The sequence below is a fragment of the Ovis aries genome, chromosome 4, assembly GCF_016772045.2.
Source record: "Ovis aries strain OAR_USU_Benz2616 breed Rambouillet chromosome 4, ARS-UI_Ramb_v3.0, whole genome shotgun sequence".
NCBI lineage: Eukaryota > Metazoa > Chordata > Mammalia > Artiodactyla > Bovidae > Ovis > Ovis aries.
The window spans coordinates 45,583,027-45,606,008 of NC_056057.1; the positions used below are offsets into that span (position 1 = coordinate 45,583,027).

General features: G+C 37.4%; 1 protein-coding gene across 3 annotated transcripts in view; it reads left to right on the top strand.

Moving 5' to 3' along the window:
- FAM185A (family with sequence similarity 185 member A) overlaps window positions 1-22,982 on the top strand; it is a 92,289-nt gene that overhangs the window by 37,457 nt on the left and 31,850 nt on the right. For 2 of the 3 annotated variants that reach the window (XR_006059764.2, XM_004008227.6), the window contains exons 6-7: window positions 10,739-10,834; window positions 14,738-14,872. The exons of the other annotated variant lie outside the window; for it this stretch is intronic. Coding sequence is in view for 1 of the 2 variants with exons in the window: in XM_004008227.6 (XP_004008276.3) it covers window positions 10,739-10,834; window positions 14,738-14,872 (231 nt within the window). In the remaining variant the exon portion in view is untranslated. The remainder of the gene's footprint in view (window positions 1-10,738; window positions 10,835-14,737; window positions 14,873-22,982) is intronic. 3 annotated transcript variants of the gene reach the window in all.

Sequence of the window (22,982 nt, forward strand, 5' to 3'; positions counted from 1 at the left end):
TTCAAATTGGGAGGCACAGTAAGTTTCACTGCCCACTAGCAGGCCCTTTAGGCAGATGAGAATTTGAGAAATACTTATATGATAATGCTAGTATTATTGTTGGATGGAATTGTGGGAATGTAAAGGGAAAATCATTCTTTCTAAAATTGGAAATAAATGCGTTATTACCCATACTGAAAAAGAATAGCAACAGCCTGGATGAAATGAACAGTAATTTACATCTTTGAAGATGGTTTCACACTGTATAAATGATTAACCATACAAGTTTTAAGGGCTTCCCTGGTAGTTCAGCTGGTAAAGAATCTGCCTGCAATGTGGGAGACCTGGGTTTGATCACTGGGTTGGGAAGATCCCCTGGAGAAGGGAAAAGCTACCCACTCCAGTATTCTTTCCTGGAGAATTCCATGGACTGTAAAGTCCATGGGGTGGCAAAGAGTTGGATACAACTGAGTGACTTATACACACACACATACACAAACTAATCTGGATGGGGCTGGGAAGAGTGGGTTGTATCTTTCTCTTTCCTTTTTCATTTTATTATCTATAAGACAGTAAGCCACAATGTTTTAACCTTAATAATAGTGTTCATTTCTTAAATTCCTTTAATTCCTTGAATATCTCTATGAAGACTTTGGAAGAAAGTATAAATTATGTCACTGTTTATATTGGTCTTAAAATTCTGTTAGCATTTGAAGACAGCCCTGAATATGGCAAAAACTAGTCCACATATATTTACCAAGTGCCTGCTCCATACCAGGAACTCGTGTAGATACTGGGGAATATGTTGGTCAAAAGATATTGTCTTCATGCTCACCTTTGGGCTGAGAGGAAAGATAGTAAGTATGTGAATGATAAAAGATAATTTCACATAGTGTAATGAATAAATAAGAGAGGGTAATGTAATAGAGCAGAAAGAAAGCTGCTTCATTTAGCGATCAAGGAGAGTCTAGAGAAGAGATACTTGAATTAAGGTCAGAATAATGGGGAAAAGGCATGTAAAATTCTGAATGCACAGCTCCATAGATATAGAGGACAGCCAGTGCAAGCCCTTACATGGAATGAGTTTATCAGTTTGCAGAGAAGATACATTCACAAAAATTGAGCAAAGTGTCATTTTTCATTTATATATATCTTTAATTTCTCTTACCTTGTTTTTTAGTTTCCAGTGTAGTGGTCTGAGATATCTGGTTAAATTTGCTTTTTTGACCCCATTGTGACTGGAATTTTAGAAAATTTCACTTTCTAATGGTCTACTGCTGGTATATAAAAAAAATACAAATGACCTTTATTCATGGACTATGTTTCTTGTGAGCTTGCTTAATTTATTTATTCTAAATAGTGTATTTTTTAGAATCCAGAATTCTTTTCTATGTAGGCAGTCATTCCATTTGCAAATTAATACAGTTTTATCGCTTTCTTTCCAATCTGTTTTCCTTTTTTCCTCTTTTGCCTCATTAGGCTAGGAAGGTTCTGCAGCACAATATTGAATAATAGTGGCAGATTGTTCCCAATCCTAGTATCCAGTATTAGACGGAATACAGTCAGTGTTTTCCCTTTTAAGTATGATGTTAGCTATGCAGTCTTTTCATAGATACTCTTTATCAGACTGAGGAAATTCTTTTTATTCCTAGTTTCCTGCAAGTTTTTTTTTTTCTTTCCTTTGATCATGAATGGATGTTGAATTTTGTCAAATGTATTTTCTATATTTATTGAAATGATTGCTTTTTTAAATTCTTTTTTTACTCTATTAATGATCAATTGCATTGATTTTTGATGTTAACTAACCTTGTATGGTTGGATGGCATCATCAACTCGAGGGACATGGGTTTGGGTGGACTCTGGGAGTTGGTGATAGACAGGGAGGCCTGGCCTGCTGCAGTTCATGGGGTTGCAAAGAGTTGGACACAACCGAGTGACTGAACTGAACTGAACTGAACTTTGTATTCCTTGGATCAACCATACCTAATCATGATGTAGTATCCTATTTATGGCAGAAAGTGAAAAGGAACTAAAGAGCCTCTTGATAAAAGTGAAAGAGGAGAGTGAAAAGCTGGCTTAAAACTCAACATTCAGAAAACTAAGATCATGGCATCTGGTCCCCATCACTTCATGGCAAATAGATGGGGAAACAATGGAAACAATGGCAGATTTTATTTTCCTTGGCTCCAAAATCATTGAAGATGGTGACTGCAGCCATGAAATTAAAAGATGCTTGTTTCGTGAAAGAAAAGCTGTGACAAACCTAGACAGCATATTAAAAAGCAGAGACGTTACTTGACTGACAAAGGTGTGTCTAGTCAAAGCTATGGTTTTTCCAGTAGTCATGTATGGATGTGTGAGTTGGACCATAAAGAAAGCTGAGTGCTGGAGAATTGATGCTTTTGAACTGTGGTGCTCGAGAAGACTCTTGAGAGTCCCTTGGACTGCAAGGAGATCAAGCCAGTCAATCCTAAAGGAAATCAGTCCTGAATATTCATTGGAAGGACTGATGCTGAAGCTGAAGCTCCAATACTCTGGCCACCTGATGCAAAGAGCTGACTCATTATAAAAGACCTTGAAAGTGGGAAAGACTGAGGGCAGGAGGAGAAGGGGCAACAGAGGATGAGATGGTTGGATGGCATCACTGACTTGGTGGACATGAGTTTGAACAAGCTCCAGGAATTGGTGATGGACAAGGAAGCCTGATGTGCTGCAGTCCATGGGGTTGCAAAGAGTTGTACATGACTGAGCGACTGAGCTGAATTGATCCTATTTATACATGTTGGGTTGAGGTTGCTCTTTTTTTTTAAAGATTTATTTATTTATTTTATTTATGGCTGTGCTGGGTCTTCGTTGCTGCATGTGGGCTTTCTCCAGTTATGGCAAGCGGAGGCTACTCTCTAGTTGCTGTGTGTGGGCTTCTCATTGCAGTAGTTTCTCTTATTGTTGAGCACAGGCTCCAGGGTGCATGGGCTCAGTAGCTGTGGCTTGTGGGCTTTGTACAGGCTCAGTAGTTGTGACGAATGGACTTAGTTGCTCCACGGCATGTGGTTTCTTTCCAGACCAGGGATTGAACCCATGTCCCCTACATTGTCAGGCAGAGTCTTTACTACTTAGCCACAATGGAAGCCTTGTTGCTAATATTTTGTCAAGGATTTTGTATTCATGTTTATGATGAATGCTGATCTGTGATTTTTTATTTTGTAAAATCTCTGTAGGTTTTATTATTAGGATTACACTATCCTTATAAAATGAAGTTGAATATATATATTCATATATAATCTCTGTCCATATGTGTGTACAACAGATGAGAGGGAAAGGAACACCTAGTGGGATGGGAACATGGATAAACATGAACAAGCAGTTCCCAGAAGAAATACTGTATATACATATACAGTGTTGTTTCACCTTACTGCTAATCTAAAGCATCTAAGTATAAACCATCATGACTTAAAACATTGATAACATCCATTGTTGGGAAAGTTAGGGTGAAACAGGGATTCCCATCAATTGTTAGTTCAGATATAAATTGATCATTATGTAAGTCAGTTTGTAAATGTATATTAAAATGGAAGCATCTACATTTGCTTTGTTCTAGCACTTCCTCTTTTAGAACTTTATCTCAAGGAGAGAGTCTGGTAAGGAAATAAGGATATATCCATGAGGTTATAAAGATATATACGTGATGTATATATATATGTCATCTCTGTTTTTAGTAGCAAAAGAAAGTATACATTTTAGGTTGTTCCCAGTAAGAGAATAACTAAATATAGTATGATACAGTCATAAAGTGAATGTTCTTCAGCCTTTAACAATATAATTACTTAGGTCTGTAGTATACATTATAGAAGGATATTCCTGACATTTAATTAAATGAAAAAAATAGTAAAACATTGTACTATTATTTCAAAATATGCTTTCATGTTGAGTATTAAATCAGAAAAAAGAAGGGAAGGAGGGAGAATGAGAGTGGAAGTAAGAGGAGACCACAGCAGAATTCAATCAGAATTTATATAGAAATCAAAGTTGTTTGGATCCTGTTACAGGTTTCTTCCTTTGAATATATCTGGACCTAAGTCACTGATTTGTGGGAATAGATCCCATTTTTACTGACAACCAGAGCAGGAGATGTCATACAATTCATCAGGAGCCCACTTGAGTTCTTTTGTAAGTCAAAAATCAGCACTGCTGATTTTTTGTTTAATAAGAGCATACTGTGTAAAAGATTAAATATATAAACAAATAAGCTGACAAAATCTTTATGCAAGTCATTATAATCCTGTAGGATTATGATATGCTGTTTCCCACTTTAATAAATTAGATGGAAACAAGTCTGTTAGTCGTAGAAAATAGTAAGCAATCAGGGTCAATGAAGAGTCAGAACTGCCCTGAGACAACAATTTTTTTTCATTTCTGTAAGCAAGAGTTATGTACCTATCTGTACATTATTGAAGTCTTAGAAAAAAGAACTGATTTTACTAAATTGGTGAATCTTTGTCTTAAATAGAATCAAATTTAACATTGTGATTTTTTGTGGGGATGGAAGCTCATTTTCTTAAAATGTTTTGCTATAGGAGCAGCAGACTTTATCTGTAAAGAGCCATATAGTAAAATTTTTGGACTCTGTGAGCCACAGAGTCTATGAATACTCCGCAGCTTTCTCATTTTGATATGCTAGCAGCCATTGACAGTATACAAACAAATGGATGTGTCTGTGTTCCAATAATACTTTATTAATAATAAGAAGAGGTGGACTGTAATTTGACGACCCTGCTATAGAATCTGAAGACCATTGTTGTTATGATTCTGGAGAAATATTGGGTCTGGTACCTTAATCCCAAAGGTGACAAGTGGGTAATATTTTATTTGAAATTTCTTGATTGGTTGATTTTTGTTTTCCTTAAATCAGAAGATTTGTTGGACAAAGTTGAGGCAGCTCAGAAAATCAAGACAACCTAATTAAAGTCACTTCATAACTTGAGTTTTGAGAAATTGAGATCAGTAGAAGCAAAACAATTACAAAGAAACAAAAAGTGATTTAGATACCTGAGAAGGAAATTTGTTAGTCTACCAGAGGTTTCAAAATATTGGAATGGATGTAGAGAAAAAGCTATACAACATTATCAAATTGGAATATTAACAGACTAAAGATGATACAGGTATTATATTGTCTAATTTCAGGAAAATAGATTGTGTTATCTCCATGGTTCCTTTTAAAAAGAATACATGTAATTATGGTCCTTTAAATCTAGTTTAGATAATATAATTGATCTGCTTCTTAGGTAATCTCCACAATCATTTGGATTTTATATATACATTATAACCTACATACAAACGGAGAAGGCAGTGGCAACCCACTGCAGTATTCTTGCCTGGAAAATCCCATGGACAGAGGAGCCTGGTAGGCTGCAGTCCATGGGGTCACTAAGAGTCAGACACGATTGAGCGACTTCACTTTCACTTTTCATTTTCATGCAATGGAGAAGGAAATGGCAACCCACTCCAGTGTTTTTGCCTGGAGAATCCCAGGGATGGCGGAGCCTGGTTGGTTGCCGTCTATGGGGTCTCACAGGGTCAGACACGACTGAAGCGACTTAGCAGCATAGAAAAACCCTGTTCTTCCTAATTTCCATAATACATTTAGAGCTCTCTTAGAAGCTGAAGCTCTATTTTTAAAAAAAATTGATTCAGTTCAGTTCAGTTCAGTTGCTCAGTCGTGTCCGACTCTTTGCGACCCCATGAATTGCAGAGCGCCAGGCCTCCCTGTCCATCACCAACTCCCGGAGTTCACCCAAACTCATGTCCATCGAGTCGGTGATGCCATCCAGCCATTTCATCCTCATCCTAATTTTCCTTAGACTTATATTTTTAAAAACAGTATCTTTCCTCTGGAATACCTGGTCATCTTCCATTTTTAAAAAGTCAGTAAGAGAAAGCAGGGCTTGATAGTAGATAATGGTGGAATAGAAGTTGCTCATCCAGCCTTACTTTGCCTGTTCTATGTTCCCTCTCTTGGAAGGCACTGCCAGGAGCTGTGTACTGGGAATTTATATGTTTTAAAAAGGGATCTTTTCATAGTTTTTTTTGGAGGGGGTGCCGGTAGTAGCAGTTGCTGTTTCTTATAAGCCCAGCCTGCTGTAAGCTACCTTTCTAACATAGAATACCTAGGGGCAGGACATTACTTTAGAAAATTTTCCTCAAAGTGACCTTAAAATTCTGCCTTTGCAAATCCTTTACATCCTGTATATAAAATTTGTTCCTTGTTCTTGAAATTAGGGTAGCTTTGGAAGTATAGGAATCAAATTGCAAAATCATTATCTTTTGTGTTGCTGTTCCTTAGTTATCTGCATTTTGAAATGAGGTAAAATTATAAAAATTCAGAAGAACTTTCTGAATGCGTTTGAACAATTTCAAGAGAATTCTCCCTTTATCTGAAAGAAAATAGAAAAGTTTGGAATTTTAGCCTTTTGAGCTTAGTTGTTATTCTTTGCTTAATAGCAGAGTATATGTTACAAATATCTATTTATTTGGTTATATGTAGTGTTAGCTGGTAGCTGACATCGGTTTTTCCCTTTTGTGTGTGTAATTTTCCAGGAAGACTCAGTGGTCTCTGTCAGATGAACACAGTCTTTTTCCAAAGTTGTGGTTATAGAAAACTCTCTATGGGATTTTATTTATTCCAGTCAGTGTCTGTACTAGTAATGTTTGTTCACTTAATCTCTAATGCTTTTTTCCTTAAGGCTTCTTCCAAGATCTATAATAGAATTATCTGTTTTATGAATCTCCAAAAAATGAAATTCTATGAATGAAACCTTAATTTGACTCTTGGTAGTACGTGAACCATGAACTTCCAGATGTTCAAGCTGGTTTTGGAAAAGGCAGAGGAACCAGAGATCAAATTGCCAACATCTGCTGGATCATGGAAAAAGCAAGAGAGTTCCAGAAAAACATCTATTTCTGCTTTATTGACTATGCCAAAGCCTTTGACTATGTGGATCACAATAAACTGTAGAAAATTCTGAAAGAGATGGGAATACCAGCCCACCTGACCTGACTCTTGAGAAACCTATATGCAGGTCAGGAAGCAACAGTTAGAACTGGACATGGAACAACAGACTGGTTCCAAATAGGAAAAGGAGTACGTCAAGGCTGTATATTGTCACCCTGCTTATTTAACTTATATGCAGAGTACGTCATGAGACACGCTGGGCTGGAAGAAACACAAGCTGGAATCAAGAATGCTGGGAGAAATATCAATAACCTCAGATATGCAGATGACACCACCCTTATGGCAGAAAGTGAAGAGGAACTAAAAAGCCTCTTGATGAAAGTGAAAGTGGAGAGTGAAAAAGTTGGCTTAAAGCTCAACTTTCAGAAAATGAAGATCATGGCATCCGGTCTCATCACTTCATGAGAAATAGATGGGGAAACAGGGGAAACAGTGTCAGACTTTATTTTTGGGAGCTCCAAAATCACTGCAGATGGTGACTGCAGCCATGAAATTAAAAGACGTTTACTCCTTGGAAGAAAAGTTATGACCAACCTAGATAGTATATTCAAAAGCAGAGACATTACTTTGCCGACTAAGGTCCATCTAGTCGAGGCTATGGTTTTTCCAGTGGTCATGTATGGATGTGAGAGTTGGCCTGTGAAGAAGGCTGAGTGCCCAAGAATTGATGCTTTTGAACTGTGGTGTTGGAGAAGACTCTCGAGTGTCCTTTGGACTGCAAGGAGATCCAACCAGTCCATTCTGAAGGAGATCAGCCCTGGGGTGTCTTTGGAGGGAATGATGTTGAAGCTGAAACTCCAGTACTTTGGCCACCTCATGTGAAGAGTTGATTCATTGGAAAAGACTCTGATGCTGGGAGGGATTGGGGGCAGGAGGAGAAGGGGACGACAGAGGATGAGATGGATGGATGGCATCACCGACTCGATGGACGTGAGTCTGAGTGAACTCTGGGAGTTGGTGATGGATAGGGAGGCCTGGCGTGCTGCGATTCATGGGATCGCAAAGAATCGGACACGACTGAGCGACTGAACTGAACTGAACTGAATTTTTAATTCCATTCATTTGTATTAAAGTGAAGAATGAAGTTGCTCAGTCGTGTCCGACTCTTTGCAACCTGGTGGACTGTAGTCTACCAGGCTCCTCTGTCCATGGTATTCTGCAGGCAAGAATACTGGAGTGGGTTGCTGTTACATAGCTTTTAAAATATTACCTTTGCTTTCTCTTTTGAAAACACATCTTGAATTTTAATTTTTTTGACAGCCTCCAGTGGGTGGGCCAGTATTAGAGCTCAAGACTGATAACATGAGTGTATAATTTATTAATGGATTAGGATATAATTACTTATAATTACTGTTGTTTATGTCCCATGTGAAGAGAAAAAGAAGTGAAAAGCATTGTTTATGAGCTATATAAAAATTTTTTGGGTTTCCTCTAGTAATAGCAAGAAATTAAATATTGTTTCAAATATTTTGCTTTGTTCAGCTTGGGGTAATACACATTTTGTAGTTTTTTTTTGTTTGTTTTTTACCATAATATATTTTTACTTGGCTTCTTTAGGATGCAGTAAGGCAGGAGAAGGGGATGACAGAGGATGAGATTGTTGGACGGAATCCCTGACTTCATGGACATGAGTCTGAGCAAGCTCCGAGAGTTGGTGATGGACAGGGAAGCCTGGCATGCTACAGTCCACCGGGTCACAAAGTGTCGAACACTGCTGAGTGACTGCATTGAATTGAATTGATTGAAGAAGTTTTTATAGAAGTTTCTCTTGGTACCTGAGTAGAGAAATATTCATCTTTGTCCAGCTGCTGCTGCTGCTGCTGCTAAGTCACTTCAGTTGTGTCTGACTCTGTGCAATCCCATAGACAGCAGCCCACCAGGCTGCGCCATCCCTGGGATTCTCCAGGCAAGAACACTGGAGTGGGTTGCCATTTCCTTCTCCATTGCGTGAAAGTGAAAGTGAAGTCATTCAGTTGTGTCTGGCTCTTTGTGACCCCATGGACTGCAGCCTACCAGGCTCCTCTGTCCATGGGATTTTCCAGGCAAGAATACTGGAGTGGGTTGCCATTGCTTTCTCTGCCTTTGTCCAGCTACTCCATGTCATGTATCTCCAGTGGCTTAACTTCCCAAATTCAGTGTTCACTTGTGACACTTAAAAATTAAATACATTGGATCTGATAAATGGCATTTTGAATATAGGTTAGAGATAAATTATAAATTGTCTTGAAGTCAAATTTTAAACTATTTATTCCCCAGTTTTTGTCTTTGTTTAAAGTCTTAAACATTTATTTTAAAGAAGAATGATGGTTCATTTGTGAGTATACAAATTTTTTTCCTTCACATTTTATAAAAAGTGTATAATTTTTGGCATTATTTTCACCGTACTCCCTAATTTGTTTCTACCGTCGAGTAATAAAAGCGTCTAATAAAATATGCTTTTTACAAGATCTCTCTAAAAAATATGCTTTGATCTTCAAATAGGACAATCAAATAGACAAATTAATAGAAAGGACAATTGAATAGAAAAACTCAAAAGTTCTGTTGCTGTGGGAAAGGATGAAAAAGGAGAAGCTATACAGCACCAACTCTTCACCACAGTTACCTTGCTTCTTTATCTGACTGTCAGCATTCCCTGAAACTTGAAATATTAGATGATTGAAAACTGGGGTCAATGATGACAAAGGGAAATCTGAGTGTCAAACCAGGACCACCTTAATTATGATTTTCTTCCCTTGACTTAAAGATAATTTGTTCAGTTCCCAAAACTTGAAATATTTAGATATAAATGAACTTCACCCACTTTTCCTGTCATTCCTTCCCCTCCACATCTCTCTAAGAAATACAACAAAATCTTATGTAATGTAGTGTTTCACTGTTAGCTGCACTTTTTAGTACTAGCTCATTTGCTAAAAGGAGAAAATATAAGAGTTTTTATTTTTATTAACTTTGCTACTACTTCTATGTGACTGTATATGAGATAGAATTTGAAGGGTTAATGCGGCCACAATAAGGAAAAAGTGGAGATGTACTGCTTGCAAACAACATGTTTTGCCAAGAAGATGGACACAGCCTTGAGATTAATGGTCCCTTGCAAATAAGGAAACATTCCCTTCTTGTGATAAGGGCTCTGGACAGACTCTGCAGTAGGCTGGAATTTCACTCCCTTTTGCTGTATGATAACATTTATGCACATGCGCTGTACTGAACAAGTTTGGTCCATACAGTCTGGAATTCTGCCCAGGGGGGCTATATAAAAATAAACTGCGAGCCTGCTTGCTTGCACAGTTATTATTTTCCCTCTGGCCAGAGTGTGTCTGTCTCTTGTATGTCTTGTATGTTTTATGTCATTTCACTCATAATCTCCAGAAATCTCCTGCAGAATTCTTTAGTAAATTTTGAAAGTTGATAATAAACTGAATGTGTCAATGATGCTTAATTTTTTGGGTTGTCATTACTTCCATAATATCCTTCCTACAAATTGGGTTTTAGATTAAATATGTTTAGAGTTAAGTTTTGGAGGTTACTGCAGACATAGGGATTTCCTTATTAGTTACCTAAGTGTAGATTTGTAGACCTCTGATTCTGTTTTCATTTTTAAAGCAAAACATGGTATGGTTACAAGGAAAATAGAAAACCTTCAGGACTCTTAGCTCCTTATCCTAATGCTGAAGTAGAGCCTTTTATTTCAAGTTTATAATTCCAGTTACTCAGATAAGAATGATTATGCTTATGGTTCTTTCTTCCTCCTAGATTCGTCTTCTGGATGTCTAAATGCTTTGGCTCAACAGGGTGCCATAGATGTTTATGTCAGCCAACTGGGAAAAGTGGAATTGAAAGTCCATAAAGGTTAGCTAAGTGAAATGTTTTATTTTGACATATGATATTAGGAAGATTTTATGTAATGTTCAGGAAACAGATGGTCAAATTATCTACACTGACAGAGATTTCAATAAAATTTTTCTCTATTAGAACCTGATTTAAAGACTGGAATACTGGCCCTCTAGACCAATGATCTTTGAAACTTTTGGAATAGATGGCCATGAAGACTATCTTTTTTTCTTTTTTGTATTACAAACAAAAATGTTGTAATTTATTGACTGTTATTTGGTATTTTTCAGTTTAATGTCTAAAATAAATACTCTTTGGAGGGAAAGAGTTCGCCTACATTCTTTTGGTAGCTTTCCTGTTCCCTTGTAAGAGGACTTTCTCAGGCCATTATGCTAGAATAATACTTTTAAAGGTATGATCCTAAAATAAATGTGTCACCAAGAAGGTTCTCTAGGTGATTATTAACTAAATCTCTTGTAGCAGGGGTCCCCAACCCCTGGGTCATGGACCAATAGTGGTCTCTGGTCTGTTAGGAACTGGGCTACACAGCAGGAGGTAAGCAAAAGACCAGTGAGCAAAACTTCATCTCTATTTACAGTCACTCCCCATCCCTTGTGCTTTGGCCTCATCTCAGGAAAACAAACTCAGGGCTCCCACTGATTCTGCATTATGATGAGCTGTGTAATTATTTCATTATATATCACAATGTCGTAATAATACAAATAAAATACACAATAAATGTAATGTATTTGAATCATCCTGAAACACCAACCCCTGTCCCCGGTCTGTGGAAAATTTGTCTTCCACAAAATCTGTCCTGGGGCCGAAAATGTTGGGGACTGTTGTAGTATCAGACTTATGACGTGTCTCTTCTGTAATCTTATTTCTAATACAAATAGCTTATTCTAAGAGTTCAAGTCTTTCATAGAAAATTATATACTTTTTAATCACCTGAAGGCTGTGAATATACAAGTCTTTGTATGCATGCATGCACATAGATGTACACATGCATGGTGATAAGTGACTTGGGGACTTGAAGTAGCTTGGCTATAGGGGCTTAAGTGATCTGGGTTTGGAAAGTTAAGAACCATACCTCTATATAAAATTTTTTGAGAGAAAATTTGGAAGCTCTTGCATATAGATGAGAACATGGCTATGTTTATAACAAGGAAAAAACCTCCATAGAGACCAGTTGTTCCTATTGTTAGTAATTTCTTTGTCATGTTGGTTTAGTACTGTTTTTGTTCAGTGAGGCTCTCTTCTCAGTATCAAAATGAAACTATGAGCATAAATATGTGAAACTGAAGTTATTGCTGATACACAGGCATTATTTGATTTCTCAAGATCACAGTTTTTCCTTTTAAATAAGATAATATTATGTTCTCACTAAATTTCTAAGAGCTTCAATAATACTATTTAGGATATTTTGTAAATGGCAAAAAATTCATATAATTGCATTCTTGTATTGTGAAGACCCAAGGGAAAAAACCAATACTACATTTAATGTAACTAGTAATAGTAAAAACATAGTTTCGGATAGCTCTTACATGGAAATCATTTACTATTTTATATGAATGGGCAAAAAAGTAAAAGCAAACAAAAAGCATTGTTAATCTTCATCCACTTGAAGTATTTTTAACTATTATTTGGATTGTTTTTCCAGTAACTTACTGAAATAGCACATGATATTGCCAGATTTGATTGGAATTACAATTTTATGTTTTCTTCTATTGGGACCATGATACTGGCAGAAGCATAAAGATAACTGGAAACAAAGTTTTCTATTCAGGTCTCTTAATTCTCACTAGACTTAGGAGCACCAACTTTCTGGAGTGATGGAAAGTTTTCACAATTCTGTTGCTTACTGGTTAGTAAAGACATCTGGAATCCTTTCCAGCTCTGCCACTCTCTTGCTGAAGGGTTTAAGAGCCAGCCACTTGAGTCTCCTCTGCTGTCCTTTCAGCCCCTGTAGTCATTTTGCCAAGTGAAAAAAATGTCACAATGCTTATTTCCTCTCCTCCTATGAAAGTTAACATGATGACCTTATGAATTCACTTGAAAAGGCTGTGTTTAGGCTTGAGAGTCAGAGTCACATCTGAAAACTGACTTTTCCACTTAAAATTTTTACTTGATAAAGCCTTTAATCTTAACCGTATAATATCCCTTCAATAAATGATGCTATTGTTAGTATTCACTTTTTAATTTTTAAAAAATGGTATTGATGTCAGTAGCCATGAAGCAGTTTTTGAAGTGAAAAGAGGTTGAAGATATAATAGGTGCTGCCCTTTCTAAAGAAGATAGTGTTAAAGATGGCACTTAGGGTAGAGCTTTCAAAAATCGTGAAACTTCATTCACAGATAGGAGTGGAGTTTTGATAGTGATAGTTTTTGCTCTTTAAGGCTGTGGAGAGATAAGGGTAGAACTCTTTGCGTCACTTAACATTTTTAAGACTCCCACAGATTTACAGTCCCTTTATTTAAGAACAGAAAAAAAATGTTTTTAAAAGTATCACATTTCATGTATTTAGAGATAAAGTTTTAAAACCTTTGGAAAAGGTTTTTAAAATCCATTATTTTCTACATTTTAAAGTATATTTGGTAGAAGAACATGTATCTTCTATTTATCCTGACATTTTCCTAGTTTGCTTTTGAATTTTCCTAAAGCCCTCATAATTTGTTTTTATGGGCAGCTCCTATTTAAGTAGCTGACATTGAAACTCTGAAAAGCAATTTTTTTAAAAAAATAAGATAAACCAATTGTAGTAATGTGCTTTGTTCCCCCCTTTTTGAGGAGTAAATACTGAAGTTCATCAGGTTTAACTCCAGATTTCCAGCTCCCACTAGGAAGGGTAAGAAGATACAGAATTACTTAGGGAGACGTAAGCTGATGTTAACCAAACTGGAACGCACACAATGACCCATAAACAAAAGCCTTCTAGAAGAAATCTTTACAGCGTTCACAGTAGTTGTCATCCTGACCTTCTTTGTGGACAGAGATGAGGTTACTGTTTTATGGGAAGGGCCTCTTACTTATTTGATATGTAAAAAATGGAGAAAGAAAACTCTTGAAAGGAGAATGTACTGATGAATTTTCACTGCAACCCATGTAATTGTTTTAAAAAATGACTCCTCCTTAACAGGTGTTTTGTTGTTGTTTCGGTAAGATTGTAGTAGAAATAAAGTTGAGTGTCTTGCTTCAGGTACCCCAAAAGAAGTCTGTAATCCATTAAAAGAAACATTAGTGAGTTGAAATCTAAATATTCCTTTTTAAATTTTTGTTATTGACCCTCCCCTGCCCCATAAACAAGGTACTACTGAAAGCATAAGAGCTCAGGGTTCTAGTTATGTTATAGTGATCAGTGAGATCACAAGTCTGGTAATACAATGAGGTAGCAGTGTATGAAATACCGCAATGATTAAGAGCACTGGTTTGTTGTCATTGCAATGGATCTTGATTCTAGCAATAGCTGTCATGGAAACTTGAGCAAGTTCTTACCTGTAAAATTGGGATTACAATAATACCTCATAAAGTTGAGAGGGAAATTAAAAGATGATGTAATGAAGGTGTCTGGCTCTTAGGAAATGCTCAATTAATGGTAAATTCTGTCTATAAGATGCATGTCTATTAAACTCACTTTTCTAGTATTGGACAAGCTGGCTAAGACTCTTGGCAAAAGAAGAAATAGTAGTTCCTAATGGCCTAGTGGCTCATATTCTTGACAAAAGATATTGTGATTGCCTTGGAAATAAGAGGTGTTGACCACCTGAGAGTGAGGTAAAGGTATTGCTATTTAAATCAAATATACTGATGAGTAAAGACAGACTATTGGGAGCAATGTTACTCTTTAAATAATTTTTATAATAGTCTCCAGTACTTTTCATTTCTTTGCATTAAATAAGCTCTTCATTAAATTCATCACAGGCTCTATTCTTGTCAAGGTTGCATCTTCTCTTCAAGCTTATTTACAGTTATCAGGGAAAGAGATTGATGTGAACTCAGATGTCCATGTTGAAGAAATGAATGAAGCTCATAGAGATGATGGTGTGATAATTACTGGTAAGGAGACTGCATTTTGCTATGTAAGATGAATAGTCATTGTCCGTCTATAAGTAGAAATATGTTATACTTAACTGCAGCTTTAGTCTTTTATTCTTTTATGTTGTAACATAGTGATGTTTGACACATTTTTCTTCCAGCTGCTTATCACTAATACAGTTGCAGGCATTTAGTCCTGTCATTGGATAAAGTAGATTTTAAAAACTTTCCTGTCAAAGAGATTTCATTTATACATTCATCCATCAATATAAATTTGAGTTGCTTCTACTCCTTGGCTACTGTGAATAATGTTGTCATAAACATAAGTGTGTGAACTTAGCCTTTAAAAGGAAGGCAATCTTATTATATGCTTACAACATCAGTGAACCTTGAGGACACTACAGTAAGTGAAATAAGCCAGTCACAGAAAGACAAATAATGTCTGATTACGTTTACATGGGATATGTAAAGAATGAAAATAGAGAGGAAAATGCGGAGTTGTTCAGCAGGTATAAAGTTTCAGTTTTGAAAGATGAAAACGTTCTGGATATCTATTGCATAACAATGTGAATATACTTAACACTACTAAACTGTAAAATTTAAAATAGTTAAAATGATTATAATTTGATAAAATGACTAATTTTTGATTATAATAAAAAAATAAAATGGTAAATTTTATTTTCTGTGTTTTTTACTATAACCAAAAATCTCTCTTTTTGGCATAGTTGCTTTCTAATTCTTGGTCTTAAAAATCAATTACAGTTGACCTTTGAATAACAGAGAAATTGTGGTCATTGGTCCCCCACCCCAGTGCAGTCAAAATTCCACCTGTAGTTTTTCGGTCAGTCCTCCCTATTAGTGGTTCCACAGCTGTAGACTGAACAAACTGCAGATCATGTAGTAATGTCATGTGTATTATTTTTAAAAAATCTGTGTGTAAGTGGATTCACATAGTTCAAACTTCTGTTCTTCAGTTTGAACTATAAACACATATATTATATTGTAAGATATGAAGTTAACTTTGTGTAATTGTAATAAACAAATAGTTTGGGTGTGGTATTGTGCACATTGTAAACTTGATTTTTTAGTTTGACAAATTCTTAATTCCAAAAATATGTAAAGTTTTTCCACGTTTTTTTCTAATTACCTTTGGCTATACTGATAGTGAAGAGTTGACTCATTAGAAAAGCCTCTGATGCTGGGAGGGATTGGGGGCAGGAGGAGAAGGGGACGACTGAGGATGAGATGGCTGGATGGCATCACTGACTCGATGGACGTGAGTCTGAGTGAACTCTGGGAGTTGGTGATGGACAGGGAGGCCTGGCGTGCTGCGATTCATGGGGTCGCAAAGAGTCAGATACGACTGAGTGACTGAAATGAACTGAACTGATACTGATAGCTGATACTACCTCAAAAAATATTTATGGTATGGATAATACATTTATATAGTAAAAAAATATATGCAAGATTGTTTTAAATTGCTAGTCTCTTACTTTCAAGTGCATTTCTAATATCCTGCATTTGCACTATCCTCACAGTTGCTGGTTTTGATATCATATTTGTGTGTGAATGATTCCCTATCTTTATTTTATGTTTGTCTTTATTGGTGAGCTTTTCTATTTGTAATTTGTGTCTAATTTTGGCCATATAGAGAAGTTCTTTCAGCATTTGTTTCAAAGCTGACCTGGTGGTGCTAACTTCTCTTAAATTTTGGTTGTCTATAAAGCTTTTGATTTCTTCATCAAATCTGAATGAGAGCCCTGCTGGGTAGAGTATTCTTTGTTGTGGGTTTTTCCACTTTCATCACTTTAAATGTATCATGCCACTCCCTTCTGGCCTGGCAAGTTTCTGCTGAAAAAATCAGCTGATAACCATATGAGGATTCTGTTATATGTTGTTTGTTGCTTTTTTCTTGTTGCTTTTCATATTTTCTCTTTAATTTTTGTCAGTTTGATTAATATGTGTCTCAGTATGTTCTTCCTGAGATTAATCCTGTAATGGACTCTTTGTACTTCTTGGACTTGAGTGTTTCCTTTCCTGTGTTACAGAAATTCTAAACTGTTATCTCTTCAAATATTTTTCCTCCCTTTCTCTCTCTCTTCTCTTTCTGGGACCCTTATAATGCAAATGTTGGTGCATTTAACATTGCCCCAGAGATCTCTGAGTTTGTCTTTATTTCTTTTCATTCTTTTTTCTCTATTCTGTTCCACAGCAGTGATTTCTACCAATTGGTCTTCCAACTCAATTACTCATTCTTCTGCCTCTTTTGTTCTGCTTTGATTCCTTCTAGTGTATTTTTCATTTCAGTTATTGTATTGTTCATCTCCATTCTTTAAGGCTTCAAGTTCTTTATTAACCATTTCTTGTATCCTCTCAGTCTCTGTGCCACTCATTTTCTGAGATCTTGGACCATCTTTACTATCATTTCTATCAATTTTTTTTCACGTAGTTTGCCTATTTCTACTTCACTTAGTTGTTTTTCTGTAGTTATATCTTGTTCCTTCACCTGGGACATATTTTGCTGCTATCTCATTTTCTCTACTCTCACTTTCCATGTTTATGGCTTGTTTTTCTCAGCCTTATAGTTCTTCTTAGTTCTAGTATCTGCCTCCTGGGAGGTGAAGTTGGCCTAAGGTCTTGGGCAGGCTTCCTGGTAGGTGGAATTGGTGCCTGTCCACTGGTGGGTGGAGTTGGGACTTGTCACTCTGGTGGGCAGGGCTGTGTCAAGGAGTGTATTTATAGGCAGCTCTTGGCTCAGGACCAAGAAACAGAGAAGAAACAGTAGCCCTCATGGTCAACAAAAGAGTCCAAAATGCAGTACTTGGATGCAGTCTCAAAAACTACAGAATGATCTCTGTTTGTTTCCAAGGCAAACCATTATAATATCACAGTAATCCAAGTCTGTGCCCCAATCAATAATGCTGAAGAAGCTGAAGTTGAACAGTTCTATGAAGATCTACAAGACCTTATGGAACTAACACCCAAAATAGATGTCATTTACATTATAGGGGACTGGAATGCAAAAGTAGGACATCAAGAGCTACCTGGAGTAACAGGCAAATTTGGCCTTTGAGTACAAAATGAAGCAGGGCAAAGGCTAATAGAGTTTTCCCAAGAAAACGCCCTGGTCATAGCAAACACCCTCTTCCAACAACACAAGAGAAGACTCTACACATGGACATCCCCAAGTGGTTAACACTGAAACCAGATTGATTATATTCTTTGCAGCCAAAGGTGGAGAAGCTCTATACAGTCAGCAAAAACAAGATCGGGAGCTGACCGTGGCTCAGATCATGAACTCCTTATTGCCAAATTCAGACTTAAATTGAAGAAAGTAGGGAAAACTACTAGACCATTCAGGTATGACCTGAATAAAATCCCTTATGATTATACAGTGGAAGTGAGAAATAGATTTAAGGGACTGGGTCTGATAGATAGAGTGCCTGATGAACTGTGAACATAGGTCCATGACATTGTACAGGAGACAGGGATCAAGACTATCCCCAAGAAAAAGAAATGCAAAAAACAAAATGGCTGTCTAAGGAGGCCTTACAAATAGCTGTGAATAGAAGAGAAGCTAAAGGCAAAGGAGAAAAGGAAAGATATACCCATTTGAATGCAGAGTTCCAAAGAATAGCAAGGAGAGATTAGAAAGCCTTCCTCTGGGATCAACGCACAGAAATAGAGGAAGATAAGAGAATGGGAAGGACTAGAGATCTCTTCAAGAAAATTATAGATACCAAGGGAACATTTCATACAAATATGAGCACAGTAAAGGACAGAAATGGTATGGACCTAACAGAAGCAGAAGATATTAAGAAGAGGTGGCAAGAATACACAGAAGAACTATACAAAAAGATCCTCATGACCCAGATAACCACGATGGTGTGATCACTCACCTAGAGCCAGACATCCTGGAATGCAAAGTCAAGTGGGCCTTATAAACCATCACTATGAACAAAGCTAGTAGAGGTGATGGAATTCCAGTTGAGCTAATCAAAATCCTAAAAGATGATGCCCTGAAAGTGTTGCACTCAATATGCCAGCAAATCTGTAAAACTTAGCATTGGCCACAGGATTGGAAAAGATCAGTTTTCATCCCAATCCCAAAGAAAGGCAATTCCAAAGAATGTTCAAACTACTGCACATTTGCACTCATCTCACATGCTGGCAAAGTAATGCTTAAAATCCTCCAAGCCAGACTACAACAGTATGTGAACCATGAACTTCCAGAGGTTTAACCTAGATTTAGAAAGTAAGGCAGAGAAACCAGAGATCAAATTGCCAACCTCCTCTAGATCATCGAGAATGGAAGAGTTCCGAAAAACATCTGCATCTGCTTTATCGACTATGCCAAAGCCTTTGACTGTGTGGATCACAACAAACTGGAAAATTCTTAAAGAGATAGGAATACCAGACCACCTGACCTGCCTCCTGAGAAATCTGTATACAGGTCAGGAAGCAACAGTTAGAACTGGATGTGGAACAACAGACTGGTTCCAAATTTGGAAAGGAGTACATTGTATATTGTCACTCTGTATATTGTATGTTGTCAGCATGCTTATTGAACTTCTATGAAGAATACATCATGTGAAATGCCGGGCTGGATGAAGCACAAGCTGGAATCAGGATTACCAGAAATATCAATAACCTCACATATGCCGATGACACCACCCTTATGGCAGAAAGCAAAGAACTAAAGAGCCTCTTGAAAGTGAAAGAGGAGGGTGAAAAGTTGGCTTAAAACACAACATTCAGAAAACAAAGATCATGGCATCCGGTCCCATCACTTCATGGCAAATAGATGGGGAAACAGTGGAAACGGTGGCAGACTTTATTTTTTTGTGCTCCAAAATCACTGCCAATGGTGGCTGCAGCCATGAAATTAAAAGACCCTTGCTCCTAAACCTAGACAGCATAATAAAAAGCAGAGACATTACTTTGCCATCAAAGGTGCGAAGAACTGACTCATTGGAAAAGACCCTGATGCTGGGCAACATTGAAAACAGGAGGAATAGGGGATGACAGAGGATGAGATGGTTGGATGGCATCACCAACTTGATGGACATGAGTTTGAGTAAGCTCCGGGAGTTGGTGATGGATAGGCAAGCCTGGCGTGCTGCAGTCCATGGGGTCACAAAGAGTCTGACACAACTGAGGAACTGAACTGAACTGGCTCAGGACAACTTTATGCAGCCTGTCTGCTGATGGGTATGGCTGTTTCTCTAGCCCCCATCCGACCCCAGTCCCCCTACCTACCCCCCAGCCCTGCCATTAGTTGTTTGTCCTGAGGCATCCCAGCACTGGAGCCTGCAAGCTTTTTCGTGGGGTTGGATCTCAGTGTCAAAATGTTGACCTCCAGGAGAGTTCACGTGGATGATGATTGTTCACTGGGGCATCTGGCACTAGTGTCCTTGCCGCCACAGTGAGCCACAGCTGATCTCTTCCCCCACCGGAGCCCCTTAAAAATCCACCAGTAGGTCTGGCCTAGGCTTCTATGGAGTCACTGGTTTTTCCTGGGTCCAGTACACATGAAACCTGTGTGCACTCTCTGAGAGTGGTTTCTGTGTTTTCTCAAATCCCGTGGAGCTCCTGTACTGCAGACCTGCTTTCATTCAAAGCCAAATGCTCTGGGGGCTCCTCCTCTTGATGGTAGACCTCCAGACTGGGGAGCCTGGTGTGGGGCTCAGAACTCTCACTGCTATGGGAAGACCTCTGTAATGTAATTATTTTCCAGTTTGTGGGTCACTCACTCAGCAGGTATGGAATACCTCAGCAGGTATCTGATTATATTGTAAAAGCTCCTCTTATACCATCTTGTTGTAGCTTCTCCATCTTTGGGTATAGAATATTATTTTTGGTAAGTTTGAATCTTTTGTTGATGATCGCTCAGCAATTAAGTTGTGGTTTTGGTGTTTTCATGAGAAGAGGTGAACTCAAGTCCTGCTGCTGCACAATCTTGTCTCTAGCGCAGAGGACACTGAAATGAAAGTGTGTATATGCATGTATGCTGTAGGCTTACCCATGAGATATTCTTGAGAAAAAGGAAGTATCTGTGATGGTGGTGGTGGCAGTGGGGTGTCTTCTTGAGATCAAGTTTCACAATATTTAACAGCCACTATATTAAATCTTGGTAGAGAGTAGAGATTATTTGGGGGGAGGGAGAATTTTTTTCCTCAGAAGTAAAGGAATCTATTCAATGACAAAAAAAATCAAGTTTTTGTCTTAGATATTCATTTTATATATCATAAAAGTTAAAAAGGCAGTCTTAAAATCATAAAATATTAGCAAAAAGTGTAGCAGTAGTAAAAAATAACACCTGTACAATTTCAGATTCACTCTGTGCTTAATGGTCAGACTCTTGGTTACACAGAGAAAATCTGATGAAAATTTTAAGTGTTAAATGTGGCAAAAATCAATTTCTTGTGATATGATATCTTGGATTTGATAAAGAACCAATAGAGTTACATTTTTTGGCCCTCTTAATGTAAAGTAATAATACAAATTCATTTAATAATGCTCTGAATGATAGCATAATCAAATTATTTTGCATGTTAGAATGTTTGAATTATAAATATTTTTTTCACTTTTCATTCTGTAACTCATAAAATCATGCATTTCTGAAATTTAGATTTAGTTTAAGTTCCTTTTCAAAACCCTATTCTCATCATTTCAGCCTTTGAAAAAAAGACCTCATTATATCCTCTAAGAATACTTAGTACTCCTGTCATTAGATAAAATCATTATTTGCAGACCTGATATCTTTTATTAAGTTCTTGCCCATTTCCATTCCACTAAACAGGTGCCACTTCAAACTTAATATATGTAAAAACAGATATTATCTTTTACTAGGCTAGTTCTTCCTCCTCCTGTCATCTCTATTTCCCTTTTTTTGGTCAGTCACTCAACAAACTATTGAGTCAGGTACTGCTAGAAATTAGGAGTGCAAAGATAAGGTAATAAAGCATGGTCTCTGACATATGAGAAGCTTATGTCCTAGTGAAGCAAGATAGACAAACCAATGAATATAATAAAGTGGAATAAATGTTGTAATAAAGGTATGTGCATGGTACCATGAGAGCATGGAAGTGGCACGTCTAAATTATACTAGCACTGTGAATTTGAGGAAGTAAGACAAGTTCAATATAGTAGAGTGTAGCGAGGGAGGGGCACAGTGGTATAAAAGGAGGTTGGAGAGTTCAAGAGGGATCAGATCATAGAGGGCTAATTTGGCTTTTATAGCAAATGCATTTCAAAGGCACTGAAAGGCTTCAATCTGGAGTTCATATAATCGGATCTGTGTATTAGAAAGATCACAGAACTTCCTAGTGGTCCAGTGGTTAAAATCCACCTGGCAATGCAGGGGACATGGATTCAAACCTTCGTCTGGGAAGAGTCCACATGCTGCAGGGCAACTAAGTCCATGCATCACAACTAGTGAGTCTGCATGCTGTAGAACCCACGCTCTGCAACAAGAGATGCCACCCATGACGATAAGCCCATGCACCACTACTAAAGAGTAGCCCCCTCTTGTCGCAACTAGAGAAGGCCCCTGCACAGCAGTGAAGACCCAATACAACAACAACAACAACAAAAGGAAGGTTACTGAATGTTGAGTGGGGGAATATTGGAAAGGACAGTGGTGGGTGAAGGAAAAGTTAATGATCATTAACAGGTTATCACAGTAATTCAGAGGAAAGAGTTTAGTGGCCTGGACTCCACAATGATCTATTTTAAACCAAACAAGTGAATAAAAAACCTTAAATAAATTTTGGTTGAAAAACATAGATACAAGTATACCTCATTTTATTGTACTTTACTTTATTGTACTTCACAGATACTGTGTTTTTCACAAATTGAAGTTTTGTGACAATTCTGCATGGAGCTTGTATATTGGTGCCATTTTTTTCCAGAACATTTGCTTCCTTTGTGTCTCTGTATCTCATTTTGGTAGTTCTCTCAGTATTTTAATTTTTAAAATTGTTATTATATGTGTTTTGGTGACCTGTGATCTTTGATGCTACTGTTAAAATTGTTCTGGGACACCATGATGATCTCCCTATGAGACACTGAACTTAATCAGTAAAGGTTCTGTCCCATCTGATTGCTCCACCAATTGGCTGTTCACCTG